We start from the raw sequence: 19,380 nt of genomic DNA on the forward strand, positions 1-19,380 counted from the left end.
GGACACGTCTGAGTCGGCTCAGCTGCTGCAGGTTCTTGAAACCCTCTAGAACGAGTCAGATGGCCCCCCTAGGAAGAATGTCCCCCTTCCGTACCATGCACTTTTCACACTGGATCATCAGGCCTTCGTCTTTGTACATCCCGCAGATGCAGCGGATGACGTCGTCGTCCTTATCGTGGGGGCCTTCCCCGTGCTGGTGGTGACCGTGGTCCCGCTCCAGCGAATCGGAGCTGTCGGCCTCGCTCGACGTTTCCCCCACGATCTCGTCGATCTGGACGGCGGCCTCGTGGCGAGCGCTGTAGTAGGCTTTCCGCAGCCGGTAAACGTCCCGGCCCACCGGGGATTTCCGGCCGTAGTATTTCTGGTGGGACAAAAAAAAGATGGTCGTCCATGAAACTGCTGGTCTGTTCTCACACAGAAGCGTTTTCAGGAAAAGAATGATCTTCTGTCACACAACAGGTGAAACAAAGCAACACAAATCCTCCATTTGGAATATCAAAAACAGGTTTTGTGTAACAAACTTCGGGCACAAAACATAAAATTAAAAAAAAAAAACAGTTAGAGTAAACTAACTGTTTTTTAAGAGAACAGTAAGAGTTCAAAGCTCAAAAATGTAAGTTTGGGTGGAGGTGTGGAAGACATGATGGAGCAGGAAAACAGAAGAGAAGAAAGTAAAGAATCTGAAAACAGAAAGAGAGAAATCTATCAATGTGACGGAGCTGCTTCCAGAGGTTAGAATCTGGACCAATCAGCAGCTGTTTGATGGCAGCTTTGTCACGCTAAACCGTAACGTCTGTGAGCAAATTTAAAGATGGGAAAAAAGCGAGATGAGACACAACGCTTGAAAACATTTGTGTTGCAAACCAAAATACATTTTTTGAAAGGAAAAGAGAAAAAAAAGGAAATATTGAATATTTTCATTTGCAACTCATTTGCGATAGTTTTGTGTGCAACGCGGTGACATAAACATCACTCCTTAAATGAATGGATGTTTCATCTTCATGTTCATGTTTAGGATCCACAGTTTTCCTGCTTCAGAAATGTGAAGGCTGCTTACGTCACAGCGCCGCGACAAGTGCTGTCAACGACTCCACCACAACCTTACCTGCTGGACTTATGCTTGGACTATTGGTAATAAATACTGTCTACATAACAAAATACAAAACCCCCAAAAGAAAAACGTAGATATTGATTATGGAATGGGTTTCTATGCAGAAAAACATCCAGATCAATGAGAAAAAAAGGTGATCTCTGCTCACCTCAGCGTTGCGGAAAACCTTCAGCATGTCGGTGTCAAACGCCTCCACCGTCTTGTAATGGCCGGTTACGATCTGCTTCTCGATGGTGTTCAGGTCCAGCGGATCAGACACCTTCTCGTAGTACTGGCTGTTCCTGAAGGGAAAGCAGACGCCTTCAGTATCTCCAAGTCCACGCTGCGGCCAAACAAAAGAGCTGAGCGCGGGCGCCAGCGCCGCGGAGTCAGGTTACTCAAAGGACAGGCGGTTGTTTTGACAGCAGCAGGCGTCACGGCTCAGAAGCACAGCGGCAGATAAAACTGTTACACCGTGTGGGTACTGCACACTGATGGAGGAGATTAAAAACACTGCTAAACAAACCAGGAGCTCCGCCCACTCACCTCTTTCTGGACGGGAGGTTCATCAGTGGGGCGGCGAGGGCCTGGCCTGCTGAATCTGACCAAAAACAAGCAGCGTTTGAGTCCTCCGACCTTGGACTCTACAGGTTGTGTCAGACGGCAGGTTTTCTCACCCTTGTAGCCCGTGATCATTTCCCAGATCTCCTTGAAGATGTGCGCGAGCCGTGCGGTCCGCGTCACCTCCGTGTTTTCTTCGGCAGCAGCCAGCCGCCGCGTGCGAACCGACCGCAGCGTCTGCAGAGCCGAGAACTGCGTCTGGAACACGTCTGCGTGAAAACGGCGTGGGTTTAACAGGACGCGCTAAGGACGAACAGCTGTGGCATTTTTCCTGGACGCTCACCTGATTTGATGTTGCCGTCGTCTCGGGTGACTCCTCCGTATCGCGTGTAAATAGAGAGGCTGCTGGCGTCTCTGTCGCCTTCTCGCTTCTGCAGCTCCTGCTTTTCCCGCATCTTCTCCCAGTTCCTCAGAAGAAAAACTCGGTGCTTCAGGACAAAGTTCCTACAAATTAAAAGAGACGACAACAATCTTTTTTAGCAAGTGAAACAAAACAAGAAACAATAAGAAAACAAGCAGAAATATCATTTATTAAGACAGTTTTGATCCTCCGAGAAACACATCAAGAAGAAATGAACCCATGAGCCTGGGGGGTTGAGGACCACTGTGTCAAAACCAAAAAGTCAACTGTAGACGTCACTCTTTGGTCTTGTTCTTCAAACCTGCTTCTTCATCTTCTTTCTTGCTCTTCTGGGTTTTAACCTCTTCATAAATTATGGACGCACATTGAAGTAAAATAACCGTAACTTGTTGCTCCTCCGTTCAACTTTATTGACAACAGGTCAAAAAAACAACAAAACATCTATGAATGGCATCAGCATGGAACAGCGGGTTTGCGCCCTCTAGTGGTCAGACAACGTATTGGGTTTGATGTGAAAACATCTGTTTGAACATCCAATGTTTTTCCAAAATAAATATTCAAATTGGATTATTTGGATGAGAAGAAAATAACAAAATTAAATTGCAAATTCATAAAAAGGTGCTTACACCAATAATTGTATTTGTGATGAAGTACACCCAGTTTCACTAAACACTTAAAGAGAATTTCTGTTTTTTACAGTTGGAACTGCAGAATGACTTTTCTGTCTGTGTTTACCTCTCTCTGTTGGACATCGGCTTCATCAGATGAGGGTAAAACTTATTGTTGTCGCTGGAATCTTCCTCCTAAGTGTCCAGAAAGACAAAACGTTAAATCTCAAATTTCTTCCTACTTAACTTTTGATTTACTTTTTTAATGTGTGTTGAAAATGTCAAACTTTAAATGCCAAAGTTTTCAGACAAATGATCAAATCAAAGTGTCTAGAATGACTTCTAGAAGCTCCTTCAGCAGTGGCAGCATTCACCTGAAAATGTTTCCAGACAGCGTCTGAACATGAGCCGCTCACCCGTTTTTTGAACTGGTGTTTGGACTTCCTCTTCTCCTTGAGTCGCCCCAGACGCCGAGCGCCTCCCGTTTTCCCGGGCAGGCCGTTGATCCGCTGACTCTTCCCGCCGATGATCCCGCGGCAGCTCTCTGAGCCACACTTGCAGGCTTGCTGCGAAAGAGCAGAAGGGAAAAGGCGGTTGGAAGAGAATCGACTGGATCCCAATGAAAGAGCAGGAAAGAAACAAGGAAAGAACGGAAGAGATCCTCAAATGTCGTTCAGCAGGAGGACGTTTTAGCTGAAGCAGGTGTGCAAATGAATCATAACTATTTTATTAGACTCGATTTGCAAGAACAATAAGGATTTATTACACGTTGTTGTGCAAAGCTTATTTTTCCTCATGATTCCTCTGCTTTGTTCTGACTAACAGTCTGGGAGCAGACGTGCAGCGTCTTCCTCCTCTAAAGGTGGAGCCTGACAGAACTGGGCGGAGCTTCACCTGCTCCTCCGTGTTGAAGGAGTGGAAGTTGTAGTCGTAGGTGAGTTCGGTGCCGCTGCTGACGTCCTTCAGAGCAAAGAGACCGATCCGGTAAACTCCGTTCACCGACCTGACAAACAGACGCACAGAGGCTTATGACAGGCAAAATGTTTAGAAAACATTAAAATATTCTCCTGGCTTCCTGCATGGATTTATTCAAACACTATAGTCCAAAATATATCAGGACTGACTGTGAGGTACAGTTTTTAAATGTCTTAATTGTCTTGCACATTCTCATCCATCAGATCTTTCAGGTAAACCCTTGTGGACCCTGAACTCCTCTGGAACTGGTCTTCCAACCATCCCGGCTGTAAAAACCATCTTGGGATTCCGGATCTTCTTGGTCACATTTCTGTCACTTTGGTAATAAATGAGTCCAGCGGTGAGTTTAGCAGAGTAGGAAGACAACATTTTTTTGATGCCCCGGACCAGCTTCCAGCTTCTCAAGCCCCCGTCTTCCTCGCCCACCCGTGTTTGACGTTTTATTTGACTAAATCTTAACTTAAGGTGTTGAATGTGGTGTTTTTTCATGAGGTTTTTTTTGTAGTTTTAACAGTGTTTTTGGTTTTTTGCCCCCTCATTCCTCTCGGTTTCCGTTTGGTCCAGCAGAATATAATTCCATTTCAAACGGAGTCTTTTTTAAAATGAATCATTTTATGTTTTTGGAGGTCAAATGTGGCATTTGTTCATCAGAACTGTCAAACTTTAAAGCCCCTCCTCAATGCTGGGGCATTATAGAGCCAGACACGGGAACGAGGAACTACGAGGACAAATATTGTCTTTTGTTTATTTAATCAGTGGAGTTTCTTTACTTGGTTGCCTGCAGTGACGTTGTCAGTCCACCAGGAGTCAGTATTGAGTGACACAGTGTGCCGAAACGCTTCGTGAGGCCTCATCTGCCCATCACTACTGCTTAGGGGCAGACTCAGACTTTCCACAGACACCCACCATTTCTGCATTTCACAGTTTGGGTCACAGCTGTGGTTGATGAAGCGCGCCTCATTGCCCATTCGGTAGCTGTCAATCACCATGCCGCTGTCCAGGTTGAGACAGTAGTGGCCACTGTGGGAGAAGTACTGCTCCATCATGCGGCTCCTGCAACCCAGAGGGGGGCAATTGGAGACCGGGGTGAGCGTTTCAGGTTCATGAAGATTTGCCACAAAGCAGGAAAATAAAAAAAGGGGAAATGGTTTCTGGAGGAGGAAGCTGCACCTGAACTCCTGCTCGCTAACCACCTCTCCCAGGTATTCGATGATGAACTGCCCCGCTCGGAGGGGCTCCTTTGTGCGAATACCCCAACCCTTTCCCTCAGCGCGGAACCGCTCCAGACACTGGACCCACTCGTGTCTCTGAATGTGCTGGTTGTCACACTGCTCTCCACATGGACACGTGCTCGGAGAACATTCTGCATAGCTCATCCTGCAACAAACCAACATACGTGTTAGAAAAACACACGCCAAGAAGGAAAAACGGCTGAGAGGTTCATACAAACTCCATTGAAAATTATGACTTTAGTTTAGTCAAAAAGATCTTTTTATTAGTTTATTTCAGCCGGGTAAATGTATTGGTTTTACAGTTTTAGGAAATCTAATGACGGGCAAAAAAGCTTAAAGATCACAATAAACACAATAACCAGCAGTTCTATTTAGATTATCTATGAAAACACATAATACTTTGTGGTACTTTGGCAGGTTTTGCAAAGACAACTTAAAAGAAACACAGGAGCCAAGATCATTACTATGTAAATGTGAAAAGTTAAGGATTCCCTCTAAAATAAGAATAAAATAAACAATAGAAACTGATCTGTAAAGTATAAAGTTTGGAGGAAACTGCCACACCAGTCAAAGTCAACGTATGTCCCATGAGATTAATGCCAACTTGATGTAAAACCTTTACTGGTGGTTTTGGCTTCAACGGCGTCGCCGTAAACTGGCAGCCGATGGTCCAAAACAAAAGGTTTGAATCTGGTTTTACTAAACCAAACCTCAAATGGTCAGACGCTCCTCCACAGACGGTTTGTCGAGCAGTTAAATAGCTGGTTTAGCTCCCATAACGTATAAAATAAATATCAGTTTACAACCCAGCACTATAGTAAATAGATAGACTTAAAATAAAACAGTTCATTTTTGCTTCAGGAAGCTGGATCATGTGACATTTACACAACCTTGATTTAAACCAGGAAAAACCCTCTTATGGCTAATAATTGATGTCTTTTTATTACAGTAACATGTGTGAAGGAGAAACCTTGAACTGTTCCAAAGGTTCTTTACCTGTTCAGGCAATCATCTAAACAGCCTTTGTCGTCCGAGTTCTCCGGCGGTTTGCAGCTGCAGGTCGTCGTTTCATACCCGGAAAAAGGCTTCACGTCCACGTAGACGTCTGCGGCGCAAACACACGGCTTAAAACAACCAAACAGTCGCATCTGCAGACGACTTGACATCCAAAATAAAAGGAGTAAACTGAAAAACCAGTCAAAGGTAACCAAGAAAACCGTGGAAAGAGCCTCATGGTGGACAAAGAATAAAGAGGTTGGTAGAAACACAGAGGAAGTGCAAAAGCAGTGACTCACTTGATCTGATCTTTTTGTAAAGAGGAACATCAGGCCTCTTAGACAGCTGAAAATCCACAACAGAAAAAAAAGACATTAAGAAACCAAGAAATATCCCTGCAAAATAAACTTTTTCTTCCAAAACTAAAACATCGTCTGTCCTGAAGACAAAAAGCAAACAGTCTAAAGCAGATCAATCACCTGATCGTGTTTCCACAGCCATAAAATATCGTACGGCAGCTGGAAGTCGATGCGCTTCTGTCTCAGGTATTTCCCTGGAAAACAGCAAAACAAGAGACGCTCAGTCAATCCGTCCAGAAATACACTGAAACGTGTTTCATCTTCATGGCAGTTTCAGGAAATCCTCCTTAAAAGGTTGGGATTTTATTTATTGTGATTTAGAAAATGATTTCAATGTTTGATCTAGTTTCTGCAGAAAATAAACAAATAATTTAGTCAATTTACTTTAGCACATTTAAAATGATGAACATAAATACATGAAAATAACAGTTGTTGTATATCAGGGAGCATTAGTGTGAGGAGAAATGAATCCTTGAACTCTTCCATCGTTCTTAATCTTCTATCTGAGTGAAGAAACGTCTTAAACAGGACGTCAACGTCTCCAGATGAAGGAATAAAATGTCTCTGGAGCTGCTGCAGCCAAATATCACATGGAAATGACAAATGATTGATTCACTATGACTTCATTACAAAGTGCCAGTTCTGATAAATAAAACACTAAAGCTAAGGATTTCAGATTCTCAACAGCTTCGGGTTTCCAGCCTGACTGCGGATACCCTTCAGGGTCGGGGTGGGCGGGGTCCAACGGCCGCATTCCTGCTTGTTTTCCAACAAACTCTGCTCTGGCATGTTCCAAATGGCTGGACACACCTGGATCAGGTGATCCCCGTCAGTGTGGGGGCACATCTGTTAACAAGCAGGCCTGGAGGAGGCCCCCCCACCCCCCATTCCCAACAACCAACCTTTGAGAGGTTTTCCTGAATCACAGGAAGTGACATTTACTGATGGATGGATTCCCACCTATTGGATTCAACAGTTTTGATCAGGACACTTTGAAAACATCAGATTTGAACTCACCAACATGTATCGGTGCAGGAAACAGTCCGTACTCGTGCTCCCCAGGTATGTATTCAAGTTTCTCCTTCTTCAGCTGCAGGAGCTGACTGCGGGGGCTACGAGAAGGAAAAGGGATTTCAGACCATTTCCTGTGATTTGAAGCAGATACACGTTGGTAAAAAGTGAACTCACTCCTCCGTTTTGTAAACGTCTGAGTACAGGCCGGCTTTTTGGAACTTCTTCTTTGGAGGTCTTGCTGGTCTCTTCTCTCGCTGGCTGGTAACAGGCATGGGCGGAGCTTGTTCTCTGGGGACAGCCCCTCCGTGCTCCGGGGACCGATGGCCTTCTGGCTTCCTTTCCGCAGAGCTGAAAGCATAAAAAGGGGTTTGAACTGAATGAACGTCCTTCCTCGCCACAGCGTCATCTAACAGCCCCGGTGCTGAATATCCGCTGACCTTTGAAAGTTCTGATGTTCTTCTAGAGCGGGCCAGCTCCTTCCTGTCCCGGGTCTGGACCTTGCGGCCAGGTTTTCGTCTTGATTCTCTTCCCTGATTGGTGGTAGATCCACCATTTCTTCTACGTCTTTGTTCTCTGCTTCCTCCTCCTCTTCTTCATCGTCATCCTTGTCCCAGTGCTTCCTTTTCGGAGTTTTCCTGCTCTGGCCCTGGACCACTGACTCAATAGCGTCAGTGACTGTATCGCCCTCCCACCCTCTTCCCTCTGGTAGCCTGTCCCCGCCTCTGTCCCTTGGCCGAGCATCATTCGCCTCCACCGCCGGCGGCGAGGATGGTGGAGGGGAGAGCAGCGGGTATTTCCTGGGCCGACCGGGCCCCCTCTTCTTTACCACGTTGTTTCCCGTGCGAGCTTGCCTCTGCAGCTTTTTGGCGCGCAGGATTTTGTTGACGTGGTGCAGGCTGTGTTTGGACGGCTGGACCCGGTAGGAGCGGTGGGGCAAGGAGGCTTCCAGGCAACAGTCCTGAGACGCCGCCGAGCCGTGGGAGTGGAACAGAGCGGGATGGTGGTAGAGCGGCTGTCGGTGGTGCAGAGCTCCTTCTGGCCCTTTAGAGGGGGATAAGGGAACACCTCTGGTTGGATTTCCTGAAGTCCCTACCAAAAAAGAAAAAGAATGCTTTTACTGTGACAGAGAGAACACATATTCTAGCACGCAGAAGTTTTCTTACAAAATTTGAGACATTTTTGTAAACGTTCTGAGACTTTCTATAAGTTTAATCCTGGTTTCAGATAGTAGATAGAAGTCGAAAATGAAAATAGTTGATTGTTTAACTGTCATTATAATAATTGTAACATTAAAAAATGCACAAAGAGAAAAAAGTAAAGTAAATTACACTGTCAGATTTCTGGACATCTGTCACTTTCTTTCTCAATTTTGCTTTTTGTCAAAGAAAATTTCAAGGTTATAATATTAGTAAGCCAAGATAAATACCAAGACAATAAAACTTTATCATTTCCATAAGTAGGTCTACACAATAAATCACAAATCTATCGTAATCGCAATATCAAGCTGTACAATACGCATATTGCAAAAGATGGCGAAAATATTGCAAATGGTGAGTTTTCCTCAGATCGTGCAGCTCTATCCATAAGCATTCAAAACCTCATTCCTCTGTGTACAAATCTACATCTTAAAAATGAATATCCATTTTAACCAAAGTAAAAGGTTTGGTTGTTTTAAATTAGAAGAAAACCTGCGGTACAAATGCAACATCAGTAGCAAATGTCACATGTCTGAGCAAACAGGCCTGGATAGTCAATACAACAGAGAGCCTCCATAAATAGTTACTGTCGTTTCAAACAGCTGAACAATCACAGACCTGCAAGATGTTGTGTTTTAAACTTTATACGGGTGCTTTCACTTTCAGGTGACAAAAAAATATGCATTAATGTTGACATTAGCTGCAACCTGGGTGCCAAATAGCTGCAAATTGGTTAAATCTATTAAAAAAAAGTTTCTTTACACATAGAACCAGATTCACCAGTTAATTGTACCTCGGAAACCAGACATTAAACTATTGTGAATGAGATTACTTGAACCGCAGATATTTCCAGACTCATTTTGGAGAATACATTTAAAATATCCCACTAACAGGAGCAAAGACCTAATGTTTCTTTACAGAACTCTCAATACCTTTATAGGAAAAACTGATGAACTAAAATCAGTGCTGATTTGAAATGTAAGATGACTGCAGAAGCACAAGCGCAGCGCAGGAACAAACAATGTGAGGTCTAATATTTTCAAAGATGAAGTCTCATAAATGATTCATAAAAATAAAAAAAGACAATTGTGTCGTGTAATGAGTAGCTCCTAGTTAAAAATCCTGCTTTCTGGGTTTAATTTAACCTGTGAAACGCTCAGGTAAAGGAGGCAGCCTAATCGTTCATTGATTTGCTGTGTTAAGAAAAGCCAAAGCTCATTTAAAAAGATTAAAAATGAAACACATTGAATCTATAATAAATACGCCAACACCCTTCAATTCTTTTGGTCTGATTTTAGGTCAGAAAAAGACTAGCCTACTCACTTCAGATACAGCTACCCAAATGTTTGAAGTCACAATGGATATTCTCTGTTAATCACTTGCTACAAATAAAAGTCATGAACATGTCTGACTTGTACTTATAATCAAGATAAAGGTACCCCCTGACCCCCCACCCCCTCTTTTATTTTATTTTACTTCCCTTCCTCTGTAATAATGCATCTCCTGTTCCTGGAGAACAGGAGATGCATGGAGATGGAGATAAAAGTCTTGGGTCCAAAATTGGCCCAAAGTGAATTTAAATGTATTGTTTTATAACTTTCTCAATGTTCAAAAATAAAGTTTAAAAAAAATGTTTTTTAAATGTGGTTATAACAGCTTTACTATATATGGTTTTATGCGACCAATTAAGAAAGCTGATTTAATAATAAGTCAAATACTGAAATGCTTAAAGTTTTGGTGATTTATACATTTGTCGCGGTTCTTGAGCATCACTTTGTGCTTCGTTTTATTACAGTCATTTATCTATAAAGCCTCGTAGGACAGAACATGGAGCTGGACTTACCAAACTCTCTCCTCTCCGATGACGTTGATGGATCCTTCCTCATAAGCCGATCCACTTGGGAGAAGTTTGAGCTCTCTGTGACATCAGTATTCCTGCTACGATTTCCTCTGAACGAAGCCCGAGTTAGAGCCGAGGAAAACAAATTTGTTAGATCTGGAGAACCATGAGAGTCAACATCTTGTCTGGGAGTGAGACGTTCCTCGTCTTCACTGTCAGAACATCCTGACGGATCTCCTCCCCGTTCATCTGAGAATGAACCCTGGCTGGGTGCTACTATGCTCTGTGAAATTTTGGAGTAGTCCGCTTCAGAACTGCCTATCCTGAACCAGCTGTTCCCCAGCGTGAGCCTAGAGGGTCCTAGGCAGGACATGGAGCTCTCCTTACGCTTGAAGCGTTCTGCTGATGATGACAGAGGGGAATTGGCAGAACGGGCAACAGGTTGCTTGCTGGCAGGGGTGCTGGAGCTGTCTCTACCAAAGCGGCATCTCTGTAAAGTCTCTGACATTCCCAAACCACCAACTGGATCCGTTTTACCTGATGTTCCTTTGTCAGGAATCCCAGCGGCGGATCGGCCACCTGATCCACTCCTTGCTGCTTCCTCTCGGTCTTCCTCAGAACAACGCTCTCGATGTTTGTGCCTATGTTTGTGTTTATGGTGCCAGTTAAAGGAAAGTTCAGAAGACAACGACGGGAAAAGGACTGGGGACCTCCCTCCTCCCAGGTACTCCTGCCGAAGCAGCTTGTGTTTCTTCTTATGAAATTTGGAGGGGTTCAACAGGAGATGAGAGGGGTGGTGGTGGTGCATGTAAGACGTGGTGGGGGGAGGAGGCGGGAAGGTTGGTGAATGGTGGGAGTGGTGGGATTGTGGTGTGTGAGGAGACTGGTGATGAGGGTGAGCATACAGGGAACTTGTTGAAGGGTAACCTCTGTAATAACCCAAACCCAGGGGTCCAGATGAATAAGGGACGCCGTATGGTGGGTGGTAGAAACCCCCACTTGAGAGTGGGAACCCTAGACCAGGTACAAACGGGACTTCAGACATGGATTCTCTTAACTTGGGGGGTCGCCCACGTTTCTTCTTCATGTCGGGTTTACGGATGTAGTGAAAGGGGTCACAGGAGTAGGCAGGATGGGAGTAGAACCTGCCAAAGTTAACCCGGAATATAGTTGGTAAGAGGTCCCTGTGCACATAAGGATGAGGAGGAGGACCTCCTGGTCCTCCCATTCCACTGCTTCCTCTGCTCCCCAACCCGGGCATTCTGCTTGCTCCTGCGGCGATGCCTATTCCACCGCCCAGCCGGTGTCCCGTGGTACGGTGGGTTATCCGTACTTCGCTCAGCATGACAATTATCTCGTCGAGTTCAGCCAGAAAGTCTGGGTCAAGGCGGCGAGACCGCAGCTGCAAGTACTTCTTCTTTCGTTTCCGCTTCTGTCTCTTTAACTTGTCGTACCCGGGACACACATGGCTACGCCGTTTACATTTGTGCTTGTGTTTGTCCTTGTGGCCCAACAATGAGGAGGCGGGCACCGCAGGGTGAGGTCTTCTGGGATCGGGGGACGATCGCACTCCGTGTGGCGATGGGGAGGGTGAGGGACGGTCTACTAGCCCGGCAGAGTGCCGGCGCCTCCCTCTGGAGTTGATGCTCAGCCCGGAAACCACAGCTGAACTCATCACACCTGGCATCAACAATCCACCTCCCATTCCAGGCGGCAACCCCAACCCCCCCATTCCACCAGCTTTCTCGCCACGATCAGATGTGCTGTTGTTGTCTGTCCCGATGCCACTGTCGCTGGGCACCGTCTCCTCACTGTGGGACTCGCTGACTGGGGAAGGGGTTGCTTCTTTAAGCTCATTGAGGGGAGCAGGGGAGGTGGGGTGGATTGGCCTGGGAGGAGAAAGCCTATGATAGTGGTGGTGCTGCCGGTAATGGTGGTGGTGGAGAGGGTATCCTCTGTAAGACGACTTTTTCTGAGAAGCTGCTGTGACTGCAGAGGATGACACAGACCCCAGCATCTTGTTAGGGGCAGAAAAGGTTGGTGTCGGGAAGGAGAACGTGTTGTGGCTATGATGCGAGCTCGAATAGTGAGTGTGACCTCCAAAGTGCACCGAGCCGGGCTCCACAAAGCTGGCTTCACTGATGGGACTGTGGCCTCCGCTCGACTGTGAGAGGGAGGGAGAAGGAAATACGTCAGAGGAGAACAAATAGTGGGACTGAGATTGATGAGAAAGAGGGGAAGCGGTATTTGGAGACAGAAAAGGTTCTGGTGATGATGTGGAACCGGCTGCCTTTGGTTTACGGCCTCTCCTCTTCCCCATGTATATTGTTCCCTTTTTACTGACGTTAATTTGCGGCCCAAGCTTTCCCCCAAAAGTAGCAGCTAAAGATGACAATGACTGGGTTGCAGCTTCCACTGAACCAACCATTCCACTTGTGTTGCCTTTGGGAGGGTCTTCTGTTCTCGGACCCAAAAGAATCTGGCTCAGAATCCGTTTCCTCTTCACACTTTTCATCTTGTTAATTTTGCCAATGATGGTTTTCATGATGAGCTGCCCATTTCCTTTGCTGTGGAACCTCTGTTCCCCCACGTCGTCTTCTTCTGGAGCCAGGGTAGGAGGCTGCCCCTCTTGAGGTAATGTAGGAGGGCGTTTAGGACGCCCACGCTTTCTGGGCAAAGGTTTTGGAGGATTTAAGTCCACCTCCGGGTGAAGAACAGGTGGGTCCTGCTCTTCTTTGGACTTCAGCAGAGACGAGAAAACCTTTGAGTGCGACAGCTTACAGGGGGAGTTTCCGGGACCAGGGGCATCAAGCCTCGGCATTTTGGACTTTGGCCTTCCTCTTTTCTTCGGCTGGGACGAGAAGAATTGCGACACTGTACTTTGTGGCATAGTATTCTGCCTGAGCTTGTTTGGATTGGGAGGCCGCCCCACAGGCCTTTTGACTGGAGGTGATGGGGTTTCCATGTCAGAGGAAAAGAGCATGGTGTTCTTGCTGTCGCCGCAGGGACTATCATGGCCTTTCATGCTCTTGCTGTGGGTCTTGTTCATGTCACAACTCCAGCGGGGTTTTCTCCCTTTGCGTTTTTTAAGAGGTCTGCTGTCCTGCTCGGTAGAGGAGTCCATAGAGGAATCTAGGGAATCATCTCTAGGAGGCGTTTCTGAGCCTTCTTCATCGTCCATCTCTGGTGGAGAAAATTCTCTTTGCCTCACAGGCTCAGGAGAACTGCTGTACCGACCTGAATGAATACTATCCCGGTTAGGGCTGCGCTTGCTGGGACTACAGCTCTTTCCCTGCTCGCCGTGACCATTTGCTCCCTTTTCTTTTACCTCCGGCCTTCCTGTTGTTGCTGGAGGGGGGCATTTGGTCAAGTCCCTGGGGTTGTCGCTGTCCTGCTCCCTCTCATGTGCGCCGTTTTCCTCCGCCGTTGCTGAGAAGTCTCGTGCATGCTGTCCTTGGGAGAGACCAGAAGAGCTCCCTGAGCTCGATGTTCTCGGATCAGCTGAGTTTGAAGAAGAGGGGGAAACAGGGCACGATGATGAGGATGTGGTCTGTGGAAAACTATGAGCAAAGCACGACTGTGGAACAGAGATGCTAATTTTCCCATTTTCGTTGCTGCTATCCTTCGTCATGGTGGGCAACCAGTTATTGCCATAGGTGAACGCAGGGCTGCTGCTGCGCACGCTACCGCTGTTGTTGCTGCTACAAGATTTTCCAGACCCATCCGAGTCATCTTTCCTTTGTGCTGTGGAAACGTTTTCTGGGATGCCGTCTTTGCTTCTTGAACCATAGGGGCGACCAGGGGGTCTCGATACGGGGGGAGGAGGAGACAGATGCATCATTCTTGAGTATGTATTCCTGTTGGCCATGGCCCTATCCCGCTGCTTGGCCGTAGGAGCCATGAAGCCTGAGCTTGGGAGGGTGGTGGAAGCTGGATCAGTCTTTGACAGCTTGATTGGCTTTAAAGCTTTAGATGGGGGGCAAGTAGCAATAAGCTGGGCTAATTTTTCTGTGACAGTGGGGGATCCCCAACTTTGGCCCCCCTTGTCCTTGTCTTTCTGGCCCTCTGAACTGTAGGTGTATTGAGGAGGCTTAACACCCTCAAAGGTGGGTTCCTTCAATGCAGGTAGTGATGAACTCGGCGAAGAAGTCTGTGGAGGTGTTTGCTGAGTCAGTGTTTTCTTCCCCGAGGAATGGGGTTTGTTCTCTGGTTGGGGGCGATGTAAGTTTAGGGGTCTCTCTGGTGGAGCAGTTGCTGCTTTTGCATCCGACTTTGACTCCGTCTTGCCATCCATTCCAGGAACCTGCTTAGACAAAGACACACCATCAATACTTTAAGGAATTTAAATGAAATCACACAAAGTGCATCTGATATTCAAATACAGCATCAAGAAATTATTATGAGTTTAAATTGGGATTTAATAAAAAGACAATATTCAAAGACCCACTCTGATGAATATGGCGTTTTTAACATTTTCTTCTTCTTGTGGTATTTTCTGATGATGGAGGACATATAGAAAAAAATTCAAAGTATTTCTTTATTTAAATCGTTTTGAATCAGGAGAGGACAGAAAAATGCTGTTTGAAAAGATCACTTATGTGAAATAGAAAAATGCTGGGCGGGGCAACAAGCTCCATTCTGATACATCCACTGTCAGCCAAATAGATCCACGATCGTCTTTGTTTTCCACGTCTGAGCTGGAATCTGGATCTAAACTGGACGACTGGATAGCTCTGATGTTGCTGCCATTTTTGTTGCACGGTTACTACTATTCGGTTAGGGATGTGAGGGGCTGTAATCTAGTGGGAGAGTGTAAACAGAGAGCTTTCAGTTCTGGGTGTTGGAAAGAGGGGGCATAAATTAAATTGTGTGTAAAGTGACGGAAAGTGAAAAACCTCAAAGACAAAATAAGGCCTTGATTGAAAGTTACACCTAAAAGGAAAAACAGAGAAGATGGAAGAACAATGCAGGTTGGATGCAGCAGTAACTGAATGCATTCTGGGAAGAAGGGGAAGTTACTTAGTGGGGTCAGACTGGGGACAGCACCACAGTACAACTGTGAGGGGTCAAGCGGGAATTCCCCCACCCCCCAAACCAACCACAGACAGAGTCTGGCAGAGAAATTCCAGACAAGGCAAATGGAGGCAGATGGGGGGGGGGGGCAGCGCATGGTGAATGGAAGCAGGTCAGCTGAGAATACAAAGAAAACTAAAAGAACAATTTATGCCCTGCTATTTATCCTGGCAATGGCACAATGATTACTGAGAAGCTTTGTTCTTGAATGCTCACCTACAGTTGCATGAAAAAGTATGTGAACCTCTCTGGATTACTTTTATTTATTGGTTGACAATAGAAAAACTAATTCTCTGTAAGCAAAAAGCAAAAGATGATGATTCATGTCTTAGTTAACACAACATGTCAACATTTTTATTTATGTATGCTATTTGGTTGAATGCTATAAAACACATTGTTTTCCTGTTTCCCTTTCTTCATTCTAGTATCTTCCACCATTTAACTCCTACAATTTTTCAGCTATTTTAACCATTCAACTATTTAAATGTTCAGCTCTTTCAGCTTTTTTCCAGCTATGACTTTTGGTCCTTCAAATCCTTGAACTTTTCAAGATATTCCAGGATTATATGGATTATATGTCGTATTCACTATCCCTGGTTGGTGGCGTAATGGCGTGAAACGTGAGCCGAGTTGCACAACTTTGCCAGTTCGAGGCCCACCACTAAGGTATCTTTTAAGTTATTTTGCTGTTTTCACTTTATTTATGGTCATTTTGATGATGTCTTTTCTTTTTTGTGCCTATTATTACCCTTTAAGTTTCATTTTCATTCAGCAATAAAGCATTCAACCCTGCAGTTTCATCTAGTTTTCATTTGTAATCCCCAAACAGCAGTTGTCAAATTGTCAACCTAAAAACCTCCAAACATTCACTGCGTAGGTGGAGGAAGTATGTCAACATCTAGGCTGCTCCAGGAGCTAATTAGAGCCAGAAATGTGCAAACCTGGAGTCTAATCGCAGTGATGAGATTGGATGTGCAGGTTAAAGCCCACCCCCCAAAAAAAAAAAAATATATGACAGTCTAGAAGGGATGGGCAACTCTAGGCCTCTAAGGCCCCATTCCTGCATGTTTTCCAACATACATGTTTTAATTGGCTGGACACACCTGGACCAGGTAATCAGTGAAGCTTGGATATCTGGAAATCATGCAGACACACCGGCCCTGGAGGCCTGGAGTTGCTCTTCCCTGGTAGTTTGTGAACCGTGCCTTGACAAACATCTCTGCCACGTAAAATCACAAAGGGCTAACTTACTTTTTCTTGCAAATGTATAAAAAAATTCTTTAAAAAAGGAGCAAATGAACACAGATTTCTCCAAAAGTAAAAACTATGCTCACAATGCTGGTTAACGATCCTTCATTTTCCCCAAGACTTAAATCAGCTGCAGAATCCAAAGACACAAACAGACAGTTTTTTTCTTCCTTACCCTTTTTACTGGAGCACTCCCATTCACTTGGGATGACGGGGGATTAGTGCAGCCAGACGGAGGAGCAGGAGAAGGAGGTGCAGATGTTTTAGAGGGTAGGGTGGAGGAAGACGACGGTGGTTTGCTCACACTGGGACTTTTTTCCTTATCCTTTTCCCGCCCCTGTGAAGGACTCTGGCCCTCACGACGCTGTCCATCGGCCGCCGCCGCCGCTCGGTTACCGCGGGCACCACCTCCCCCGCGGTTTGTGTGCCTCACGGTCGCCCTAAAGGCTGGCCGGCACACATAATTCTCCAGGATCTTTGGGGGTTTCTTCATGCGTTTGGCTTGAAGGCCGATCTTCAGCTTGACGTTGCCCTCAGACAGGCTGCTCTCTTTGATGGAGAAGTGGGATTGGTCGCCGTTGACCCCCTCGGACCCACCTTCACCTGCACCGCCTGCTCCGGCAGGGGCAGCAGTTGTCCTCTCTTTTTCTCGATCCCGGTTTTTCTCATCTTCCTCTTCTTTCTTTCCCCCGCCCCCTTCCTTCTCTCGATCCACCGTGGGGGCATCGGAGAGGAGAGGGGTTGGAGTCGCAGTTCGACTCTGAATCTTCTGATCCATCTGAACTTTGAACACTATCTCGGGGGAGATTCCAGTAAGTTTTTATGTGGATGTGGGAGAGGGGGAGAAGGAGGAAATGGGGAAGGAGGATCGGTGAGGGTGAAGCTCGTGGCTTTGTCGAGTCCTACTCTCCCGTCGTGGCCGTCCAGCCCTCTTTCTCCGGCCTTCAGCTGCGTGAAAAGACAGAGACCGGGACAGGTTAGGCGGCGAGAAACAAAAGAAGAAAACATTTCTCGCTCGAGTTACTGCAACAGAAAAACAGACGCAGTGTCCTATAAATGTCAAGTTCAAAGTGACCTATAAAAAATTAGGGTTCAGAACAGTTGAAGGGCAGCTATTTCCAACTGCACTGACTTTATCCTATTTATTTCTTCTATCAGGGTGACTCTTCGTGCTGGGCTCCCGTCAGCCTGCAGCAATCCCAGTTAATTACACACCAATATCTTGTGATTCAGAATGAACTTTTCCCTAATAATCACCCCCACATAGAAAGAGTTGCAGGTTAGAAACCAGATGAGCGCTCGAGAAGGCCCGTTTAGAACAGCAGCAGAGAGCCACAACCTTCCTGAATGTGGACTATGCAGAACTACTCGGAACAATAAAGTTGTGAGCAGTTTCACTCTGTCATGGAATGATTTAATGTGGATTGGCCCCTAAGCAGGTGCTTTCCCTTGGCGAAGCGGTTTAAAGGCGGTTCAGAGCGGTGACCTCCGCACAGCGAGTCCTCAGGGAGCAGACAAACTGTCCAGCTGTCGTTTTCAGCCATGAGAGGGCGGGACTTTTTCCAGCCACTTTTTTTAACGAGTTGAAAACAAGAGCTAAAGCTGCATAATGGATGATCATTATGCAACTTTCCACATCCCCAAAACTGTGAGAATAAAGATAATTGGTGGAATGCTATAAAGGCTTCAACCCGTGTCTCTCTTTATTTTAGTATCTTCCACCATTCTATACCACTTAACCTCATCTACAATTTTTCAGCTATTTTAACCGTTCAAATATTCAAATGTTCTACTCTTTCAGTTTTTTCCAGCCATGACTTTTGGTCCTTCAAATCCTACAACTTTTCCAGATACTTCAGGATTTCCAGGAGTTTTGGCTCCATTTAAATACATGGGGAATCCTTGGTGCAGAAGCTCGCTGGTTCTGGCATTTATCACAAACATATCTTTTTTGTTATTGTGCTGTTTTCACTTTATTTAAGGTAAACTTTGATCACTTCTATCTTTTTTTGTGCCATTTATTACCCTTTTAGTTTCATTTTCATTCAGCGATATAGCATTCAACCCTGCATTTTCTTCTGGAAAAGCAGCAATATTTTTTTTCTGACATTCTTTTCTTTAAATGCTGTTTTTAGCATTAAATGTTTGAATACCACTAAGAATTTCAATTCTCCAAAATAAAAAAGTTGCCACCGCCCTCTGCTCCTGCATTTCTGATAATCAAACATTCATAACACCACACACACCAGCTAAATTCACCGTTCCTACTTTAATCAAAAACACATTTCACCCATAACACCCCCCCCCCGTCTACTCCTAGCCCCCTACGGCTTCCCCCACAATGACATATGTACTCTAGTCTCGTTTTTTACAGTTACGTTTCCAATCGAGAAGGAGATAATTAATAAAGCTATGCTACTGCGCTGCTTAAGGGATGAGTTTTTCAGAACATTTGGATCAATGAGGGTTCATTAAGTGATCCAGAACCAGATGCCTTACAAGAAAAATAGAGCTTTCAAAAAAGAAGTTCATCTCACTTAGGAAAAGGAAAACTAAAAACTAAAAGCAAAGACCAAGAACACAGTGCTTCAGTCGCTATATAAAAAGCTCCAGAATAAAGTTGACCGTTTCCGCAAGCACCTCCATGTCAGTGATGAAGTAGATCCAAACTCACATCAATGAAACCACATTTTCAAGAAAGAAACCAATTTCTCCGACCCAATCAACCCCATATTCTCAACACTGTTATGCCTAAAGTGAATGGTAG

General features: G+C 45.5%; 2 protein-coding genes across 6 annotated transcripts in view; one reads left to right on the forward strand and one right to left on the reverse strand.

The window, feature by feature from the left end:
* The window catches only part of LOC105354996 (CD209 antigen-like protein E), a 686,243-nt gene that overhangs the window by 598,339 nt on the left and 68,524 nt on the right, over window positions 1–19,380 (forward strand). The gene's annotated exons all lie outside the window — the stretch shown is intronic.
* LOC101161417 (histone-lysine N-methyltransferase ASH1L) overlaps window positions 1–19,380 on the reverse strand; it is a 32,347-nt gene that overhangs the window by 8,674 nt on the left and 4,293 nt on the right. For all 4 annotated transcript variants that reach the window (XM_020706876.2, XM_020706877.2, XM_011480634.3 and 1 more), the window contains exons 3-20: window positions 16,789–17,561; window positions 10,296–14,595; window positions 7,694–8,345; window positions 7,431–7,604; window positions 7,260–7,354; window positions 6,363–6,436; window positions 6,183–6,228; window positions 5,884–5,992; window positions 4,826–5,032; window positions 4,562–4,708; window positions 3,575–3,683; window positions 3,097–3,246; window positions 2,808–2,875; window positions 1,995–2,155; window positions 1,768–1,920; window positions 1,637–1,691; window positions 1,260–1,392; window positions 95–361 (exon numbers count right to left, since the gene is read on the reverse strand). In XM_020706876.2, coding sequence (XP_020562535.1) covers window positions 95–361; window positions 1,260–1,392; window positions 1,637–1,691; window positions 1,768–1,920; window positions 1,995–2,155; window positions 2,808–2,875; window positions 3,097–3,246; window positions 3,575–3,683; window positions 4,562–4,708; window positions 4,826–5,032; window positions 5,884–5,992; window positions 6,183–6,228; window positions 6,363–6,436; window positions 7,260–7,354; window positions 7,431–7,604; window positions 7,694–8,345; window positions 10,296–14,595; window positions 16,789–17,391 — 7,503 coding nt within the window. In that variant the 5' untranslated portion in view covers window positions 17,392–17,561. The remainder of the gene's footprint in view (window positions 1–94; window positions 362–1,259; window positions 1,393–1,636; window positions 1,692–1,767; window positions 1,921–1,994; window positions 2,156–2,807; window positions 2,876–3,096; window positions 3,247–3,574; window positions 3,684–4,561; window positions 4,709–4,825; window positions 5,033–5,883; window positions 5,993–6,182; window positions 6,229–6,362; window positions 6,437–7,259; window positions 7,355–7,430; window positions 7,605–7,693; window positions 8,346–10,295; window positions 14,596–16,788; window positions 17,562–19,380) is intronic.

This window comes from Oryzias latipes, chromosome 11 (genome assembly GCF_002234675.1).
Source record: "Oryzias latipes chromosome 11, ASM223467v1".
Taxonomy (NCBI): domain Eukaryota; kingdom Metazoa; phylum Chordata; class Actinopteri; order Beloniformes; family Adrianichthyidae; genus Oryzias; species Oryzias latipes.